The 8,959-nt window shown below is 40.5% G+C and overlaps 2 protein-coding genes across 2 annotated transcripts; one reads left to right on the top strand and one right to left on the bottom strand.

Annotated features, from left to right (window-relative positions):
• The first annotated feature begins 42 nt into the window (after positions 1-42).
• On the top strand, positions 43-1,899 carry LOC113506926 (calcium-binding protein P-like). Its single transcript, XM_026889777.1, has one exon. It carries the CDS (start codon positions 89-91, stop codon positions 1,385-1,387), a length of 1,299 nt encoding a protein of 432 aa, XP_026745578.1. The 5' UTR covers positions 43-88; the 3' UTR covers positions 1,388-1,899.
• An 83-nt stretch (positions 1,900-1,982) lies between these two features.
• On the bottom strand, positions 1,983-4,053 carry LOC113506925 (leucine-rich repeat-containing protein 71-like). The gene is made up of 2 exons (XM_026889776.1): positions 3,740-4,053; positions 1,983-3,387 (listed from the first exon to the last, which is right to left on the bottom strand). The coding sequence occupies exons 1-2, from the start codon at positions 3,927-3,929 to the stop codon at positions 2,099-2,101; spliced, it is 1,479 nt and encodes a 492-aa protein (XP_026745577.1). The 5' UTR covers positions 3,930-4,053; the 3' UTR covers positions 1,983-2,098.
• Between the last annotated feature and the right edge of the window lie 4,906 nt (positions 4,054-8,959).

Consider the following 8,959-nt stretch of genomic DNA (forward strand, 5'->3'; position numbering starts at 1 on the left):
TAATAATAAGAAAATTGACTAAAAATAAAAATAAGTAATTAAACATAGTAGCATAAGAATTAAAAAATCATAAAACAATTAATTATAAATGACAACTTATTATGTTCCAGTGCTGCTGGCCGGTGTCATCGCTCAGAACGGGTATGACTACAACAGGCCCAACCGACCCTTCGGCCAGGGAACATCGTCGAGCCGGCCCGGGACATCACCCGGGTCAGGCAGCACCACCCCATCCTACTCCCTCAGACCTCAGAGCGACGACTATAACGGCAACGGAGGTCCAACCACAGGCTACCCGTCAGGACCACAAAACTACCCTAACTCAGGAAACCAGAGACCAGGATACCCCGGCTCGTCATACCCAGGACAAGGCCCCAGTGGGCCCTCTGGTGGCTATCCCGGACAGTCCGATAACTCCTACAATCAAGGACGAGGGCCTACTAGGTATCCAGGTCAAGGATCAAGATACCCCGGACAAGGTCAAAACTATCCTGGACAACCTGGCTCTAATTACGGTACTACAAGTTTTTCTGACACTGGTAGCTACGAAGGCGGTGACTATTCAGCTATTCCTGGTGAACCCGAAATTGATTATCCTGTACTTTCATACATTCCTCAAACTTCGTTCAGCTGCAAGTCTCAACAGTTACCTGGTTACTATGCTGATGTCGACGCACGTTGCCAAGTATTCCACGTTTGCTCAAACAACAGGACCTATGACTTCCTCTGTCCAAACGGAACCATCTTCTCACAAGAGGACTTTGTATGCGTCTGGTGGAACCAGTTCACCTGTGAGTCTGCTCCTGGTTTGTACCAACTGAACGCTAAACTATACGACTACTCTAAAACAGGATCACAATCAAATCAGGACTACCCTTCTAGCTTCAATGATTACCCTGGCTCTTCGTACCCAGGAAATAGAGGACCGCAGGGACCGTCTTCATATCCAGGATCAGGTACCTCACGACCATCAAGCTATCCGGGAAGCTCCGGGCCTACAACACCATATCCTTCAGTCACATTGACCAGCTCTTACCCAGGTTCTCAAAGTTCATCAGGAGGTTACCCTAGCTCACAAGGTCCATCTGGGAGCTATCCTGGATCTCAGGGAACGTCTGACGGTTACCCTGGATCCCAAAACTCTGGAAACTATCCAAACTATCAAGGACCAGGATCTTACCCTAGCGGCCCGCAAGGACCATCGACAGGACCTGGAAGCACAGGATCTGGTTACCCAGGATCCGGACCGAGCACATCCTACCCTGGATCAAGTCCTGGGAATCAAGGCTATCCGTCAGGTAGACCAAGTGGGCCTGGTTACCAGAATGGGAACCGAGGACGACCAGCTCAAAAACCGAACAGAGAATATCTCCCACCTAGAAACTAGAGGTGCCCCTAAAATATAGGCAATGCCAGGAAAAAAAGACTAGGAAAAAGCCTACGTGTACCTGATTATATTTGGATTCGATATTACATAAACATAGATACGTAGTTGTAAGTACATACCCGAATAATTAGGAATAAATACCCTAATAACGGGAGCCAGTATTAAGCACAATTTTGACAAACGAAAAAGTTGGTGCTGACTTGTTTAAACTATAAGTAGGTGTATAATCATAAGAAATAATATCTTTAGTTGTTATATCCGTGATAGTTTGTTTTTAATGTTTAACTTTAGTAGATAAAACAAAAAAAATGTGAAATCAAAATTAGACTTAAAAGAGTTCCTTGAGTGTAGTTCAAAACGAAAGTTACCAAAACTAGTATTCGTTATTAAGAAAAAATAAATGTAAAAAAAAACCTGATAACTACGTTAACGTAGACATGTAAAAGCTTAGACGTTAATGTCACTTTTTGTAAATACACAATTGTAATCCAATAAACGAATAAGCAACTGTACGCACTATTGTTTTGGGATGTTCCTTATTCTTCTTCAAGGGTACACCAGTTTCCGATACCCGCCGATAATTATATACATACAAACTTCAAGGGCTTAGAAGTCGCGTACCAAATGATCTCAGTGAAAAGTCACTTAAAAAAAGCTCAATGTCATAATAGGCACCAGGCTCATCACGATCTCATTTCCCCTCTCATTCTCTTATTCACTGAGTGCTTTCTCTTGGTTGGATATAATAACAGTTGATTTCTTCTTGTTTGACATCTTGTCTGTCAAAGATCGACCACCAAAACACTGGATATTTTTGAGCAAGATACTCAGATCCTTCAATTCCTTACATTCCTCAGGCAAATAATTACCTTCCACAATGATATTTAGAAGCCCACACAGACGAGCTGTTTTTGTTCTCTGCTGGTATGATAACAAAGAGATCAGCTGCTGAATGCTTGCGAAAGTTAAGTTGTTGTAAGCCAAGTTTAAATAGCAAAGCACTAAGTTACCTACACTGAAGCAATGCCCATTCAACACCTTAGTTGTTTCAACGCCAAAAGGGTCTTCGAAGGGCCCCATCATATCTGCAACCATTATTTCCACCTTCGCCTTCATCCCTTCGTCTGACAAACTCTCTCTCACTTTTTCTTTTCTAGCACTGTGACCCCTCGAAGGCGCTGATCTTTTCGATGACTTTTTTGAAGTATGATCTTCCAGTTTGAATTCACAAAGACCTCTGTGGATAAGTTCTTGTTTTTTATTCAAATAATCCGCAAGTCGCTTACGCTTGGCTATTATTTCTTCTGAGGTCAAAGGAAATTGTTTAAGTACTTCAAAGATGAAGTTTGCACCGACGTCAGTTATTTGATTGCCCGCTACGTTCAAATACCGCAAATGTCTATTAGTTCTGAGGGCAGCTCCTAAATGTTCAGCTCCGACGTCCGTTATGTAGTTGGTAGACAGATTTAGAGTAACCAGTGTATTTTCAGCAGGCTCTAAGTATTTCAGTCTTGCGGCAATACGTTCACACACAATATCATTTATATTGCACCTAGCTAGCGATAGACTTCGTATAGAAGATGTGTCGCATAGAAGAACGTCGTAGTTGCCTTCTCGAAGAGGTGATTGATCGAGACAAACTTCGGTTATATTAGTAAGGGGAAGCAACTTACTCAATTCATGAATGGTGTACATATCAACCTTACAACCCTTTATTACAAACTTTTGCAGATTTTTATTGAAGGGAGCTATCAACGCTATGAGTCGCATGAGAACCCACGGAATAGCATGGTACTGATATTTGTTCATATGTATTTCTGTCAGTCGATTCAAATGATCGTAATACGTCATGACAAGTAAAGTGTGATCATCGAGTACTAGCGACTTCTCTGTCCTGGTATCATCATCGGAAGTTACTATATCTGTCAACTGAGGGATGATACTCTTGCGTTTGAATTTTGATTTTGATTCATATTTCTTTCCACTTTTAGATACGGCATCTAGAAATTAAAACGGAGTGAATTGTAACGAACGAGAGGCTCTGAAAATCGGGAATGCAGCTTGGAAAAGCACCCACTAACTTTTAATATTGTTTTTTTACTGTAAATATATATAACGTATTTTAATAAACATTACCATTCAACTCCTCGTTTTATAATATTATGTAAGGTATAATTGTATCGTCTTTAATTGAAAAGACTACTTATTAGATCGAACGCTGAAATAATTTGTCAACTCGGACCAGGAGTTCCAGGTGCTTCAAACTCTTCAATTTTATTTTATTATGGCACTCTAACGACTTATTCACAAACAAAATTTTTGCATAAGGATAATATAGCGGAAGATTCTTACCTCGATTGATTTCTTTTCCGACAGTTACAGAAATCGGGCAGTCGAAGTGTTTGCATGATGTTCCTATAAATTCATCGAAGTCTAATGGTTTCCCTGGTTTCCCATCCTCAGAACGGAGGGAGAGTAATGATCTTGTCAGTTCTACTTTATCTAGCTTAAACGATCTCAATGACACCGCCCTCAGCGTCATTTCACAAGAACAAAAAAACACAATAAAAAATTAAATTATATCAAATGTTATAAATACGATATATGAAAACTAATGTATATTTTTACAATGAAAAACTGTTGAGATGTTCATGTGACCAATGATGTATGTGCAACTTTGAATTATGTCAATCAAGGGTCACGACTACGAAGTTCATAGATTGCTTGATCAAAACTTACACCGAAAAAGGAGGTCTTGTTTCTTTTTTTCTCCTGCACTTACAGATCGTATTTATACTTTGCGAGTTTGTGATTACTCAGTACTTATACTGAAGAATCATAAAACTCAAAAATCTTTAAACAGTGTTTTGGAAAACATTCACACAAATCATTTGAACGTATTTTACTAGCATTGCCTTGTTGCTGCGTGTGTAATCCTTTTAAATGCCTTTAACATAAAAGAGAGTAATTTATAACAGGTTCAAAAGATATTAGTTGCGTACCCCATTTCGTTTATAAATATGGCATGTCCGCACTCACAAGTCACAGATTTCAAAGAAATAGGTGTGTCCTAAAGTTTTAACTGACTTTGCTGTGTAAACATATACCAAGCAGCGTCAAACCTTCCTCTTTCCCTGAACGACAATCGTGGGGGCCTACCATCTTATAAAGGAAATTACCATAGAAAGATAAAAATAAGTTTTTGAAGTGTACTATTAAATATAAGGCTATTACTGCTTCCTCTCTCCTAAGTTATTGCTGTGCCCAACAATAATGGTTCTGTATCATTACATTTTCAAGACCATCATGTATATTATGGAACGCAATAAATCATTCAGTATTGAGTATTAATGCAGATGTGGAAGAGAGACACCCTCTACGCCATGTAGTGCGCTATCACACTTATACAACTGCAATAACATAATTTTAAACATGGTTGTTGGTCCGCTGACTCTTCCAAAGCATGGCTATACCCTACATAAGATAAGGGTAGGATGGTTAGGAATAAAATCAATTCATTCATATTGTACATACACTTATTAGTATTAGGTACACAATAATTCAAACAATTATGCTAAACTAAATTAAACGTAAACTTAAAACGTATTTCTGATACTTAAAAGATCTAAAGTGAATAAATGAACTGATACCTGACTGTACCTGCAAAGTTTAAATATATTTAATAACTAAATACCTGGTGTACTAAATACAGTATACAACCAAACAAAACTTATGAAACAGTACTTAATCGTAAGGCTTTGAGAACCACGTCATTTCTTTGGTCTTAGAAAATAAAGTTTCTTCATTCCTTCTGAATGAACGAACTTACTAAATCGGAGTATAAAAAACTCAAACAGCCTTCTTCTATACATTACCTTTTCATAATCACTGAGTGTGTGTTTTCGACATCAATTTCTTATCAGCGATGATGTTCGAGTCTTTCGAGGCGTAGGCGTCAAATCAGAAATAACTTTCTTCAAACACGCGTCGATTACATCAAGCTCCTCGCACTTCGGGGGCATCCAGTTCCCATCCAACGTAATCCGGATCAGACCAGTTTCAGGCAAAACTTTTTCAACCTCCGCCTGATATGTTACCACGTCCCGAATTTTAAGGATTGACTGATACTCCAAATCATTATATGCGATGTTCAAAGAAGAAAAAATAAGGTTTACCCTTCGAATATATGTAACCATCCTGATTGATAACATTATCGCCACAATAGGGATCCTTGAAATCTCCCACTATGGCTGTGGTCATAATTTCCGCTTGTGCCGTCAAATTTTCGTCCAGAATTCGTTTTGATTCCTTCGCATACGCTTCACACTAAATATATTCTTCTTTCCTATTGTACTTTCGCCATCTTCACTTTTACCTGTTTCACTCTTCTAAGCACCTGTTGTACACTATCGCTCTGTTCTGCATGTATCGTATCTTTCTACTTTTCATATCGATTTGCTCCTGGGTGGTCAAAGCAAATTGTTTTAAAGAGCCGATGATGGCTTCGAAGCCCTTATCGTGATTTTGTTTCCTGATAAATTGAGATGCAACAAAGTTCGATCTTCCTCAACATAGTTCCAATACGCTTAGCCCCAACATCGGTTATATCGTTCGACGCTAATTCTAAAATTCTAAGGCTTTCTGAAGACGGACATCCGTAATCGATACAGGAGATAATTTTAGCACAAACTGCGTCGTTTATTTTGCATCTATTTAGAGACAAATATTTTACCTGCGCCTCAATTTCAAGTAAAATATAATAGTTTCCCTGACAAACGCTTGAATCGTCAAAACAAAGTTCTGTTATATGCGAATGGGGGAGTAATTTGGATATTTCGTAGATGATCTCGTCGGAGAGACCACCCCTACGAAAAGTGAGTCGGTTCCAAGCAGAATGAAATGAGATGCAGAGGCTAAACGCGTGAATAATTTTTCTCGAGATTTTGAAGGGGCATCCAGATATGCTTACTTCGACAAGTTTTCGCTTATTGTTATATACTGTTTTCATATGAACAACTCTGTCATGCATTCCGTACTCGAATACTTTGTCTGATCCGGAAGAGCCATGATGATCGCCTACTAGTGGAGCTGCGCTCTTGTGTCTCCCTCTACGAAAAATCCGAGATTTTCGTATGTCTTGTCTAACGTAGTCCTCTAAAATAGAAAAGATAAAATCAATCTGTTAAAGAGTGATTACCAAAACGGAAGATAAGGTAGAAAAGTAATAAGTTGTATAAAATAAAATTATATAATTGAACATTTGGTAATAAGATGGAATAACTTAGAATTTGACGAAAAATTGCCAATTGACAATATACTTCCTCTCCTCTCTAAAGTATAAACATTGGAACATTATATGCCTTACAATTTAGGTAAAGCAATGAGTGTTAAAACAACAACACTAGCTAAGCATTCAATAAAAGATTATCCTCTTCGTTGTTTTACGCCTGATTGAACAGTCAAATGGCTCAAGGCAGAAATAAACTGTTATATTTTTAAAGTTTATTGAAGCAATCAATAAACTTTAAAAATATAACAGTTACGTTACGAATCATCGGTACATTTACATAATATAACAAAATATATATATTAGTTATCGATAAAATTCAAGAAAGGTGGGAATGATTTGGCAAATTGAAACTAAACGTTTAAACGGTATCCAGCACACCAACGTAGTTTCAGCCCATAATTTATAAGAATAAAATTTGAATAACCTTGATTCATTTTGGTCACGAGAACATTATTTGAGGCACACCATTGTGCGCAAACCCAAGGTATAAATGCATCAAATTGTAAAGGAGTCGGTATGCCTGAACCCTGAACATCTTCATGCACATCTGAATCCACCGATAGCCTTCCTAAAACGTTGCTACGGTTAGTGCTTGTGAGCATTAACACTCTTTCCTTTCTGATCTTAACATTTTATAAATACAGGCCGTCACGTCTACATGGCTTGTGTAGCGAATGTTTCCCCTTATGGTATCGAAAGTTGGAAGAACGCCACTGTTGAGAACGTGCAGGTCAAGTTCATGCAGGGCCCCGACGAAGTCCTCACCTCTGCTGTCCGTGGTTGTGCTGCCCCACCAGTTGCTCTTTGCGTTGGCGTCGCCTCCCAGGATAAGGTCTGTTTTAAGCGTTCCTACTATTTGCTTCAGTTGGTCCAAGTAGGGCTCGATCGGTTGGTTAGGCTCGAAGTAGTATGAGATCAACGCGACCCTCCACGCCTCAGTTTGGACTTCGGCTACTGCAATGTTAGTCGTGGTCAGCCCAGGATGCTGAATTACATTCAGGTCTGGGTTGAACACAACTATTGCTGCCTTGGTGATCCTTCATTTCCTTCGAGGCCTGAAAGACTCGCGCTCCACATAACTCTTCATCCTTCTCGAGCCGCCAACGTATGGTTCTTGGACCAAAGCCACGGCTATGCGACGACTTTGGGCTTCGACAAGTAGTTCCTGGGTCGCTAGATTTTTGCGTTGTAGATTTGCTTGCGCCCCAGTGGGGAACGTTAACTCTTTGAGTGCCCTCAGCAATACGCAACCGTTGAGCGGGCCAAAGCATCCTCTTTTTCTTATTGGGCAGGTTTGGTCGAAGACATTGTGCTCTGAGTTTGCCATTCCGCCTTTTCGCAATTTTTACATTTCGGCGGAGTTCCGGTAAGGAATTCGGAGCATTCGGATTTAAGGTGGGGTCCACCGCAGTGGCTACAGAGATCTGCCGCGCCAGTGCAGTATCGTTTACTATGGCCGTACCCAAACAGCGCGTGCACTGCACCAGCGGAGTCTGGTCTTCTATTCTCACTGGCTGTAGGTCGATTTGGACTGTCTCTTGGCGGTTGCCCTTTGCCAAATTACCGGTGAGACGCTAATCACTGCGTGACATGTATGTGGATTCCTCGCCTTTTCCTGTACCGAAACTCCATCCGGTCCTCCTTTTTATCTATTCCAGCGAAAAGATCTTTGTTTTGGTTTTCAAAGCCTTCAGTATATCTTGGTCCTTATGGACACTGAGCACTCCCCGAAGAACCAAAAGTGGGTCTCGATTTTTAAGTCTTCTACTATGAGGTGTTCTTTCACTTCGCTCAGTTTTGGTCTTCAGCTTTTCCCTCTCAGCCTCGGTACTCAACCCTATAATAACCTTTCTGTCCTTGGCCTTCCTCACCCTACGCACCTCAACCCATCCCTCCTTGGCATCAACGGCTTCCCTAATTTTACCGAGCACCTCTTCGCCCGTGTCCTGATTGTCGGTTGATGTAACTACCACTGAGTGAAGAGTCTCTCCGAACTGGGTGTTCCCCCACTCTGGACTGGTGTGCTAGCGTTATGCTCGCGTATGTGGTCGTAGTCACTCTTTCGAGCAGTTCCTTTTGCTTGGTCATTTGCTCTTTCAGGTCGGCCATCATGATGTTGTTTTCACGGAGGAGCTTTGCGTGCTCCTCGATGTGGAACCCTGAAGAGCTACTTCGGGAATACTTGCCGTGTCAGCACATGCTGAAGGGGTGTGTTAAGCTTCTCTCCGTTCTCCGTTGACAAGCTTTTCATTTCAGTCTCTATGTTTTGATTAGGGAGAGGA

Source organism: Trichoplusia ni, unplaced genomic scaffold (assembly GCF_003590095.1).
Source record: "Trichoplusia ni isolate ovarian cell line Hi5 unplaced genomic scaffold, tn1 tig00000143, whole genome shotgun sequence".
NCBI classification, from domain to species: domain Eukaryota; kingdom Metazoa; phylum Arthropoda; class Insecta; order Lepidoptera; family Noctuidae; genus Trichoplusia; species Trichoplusia ni.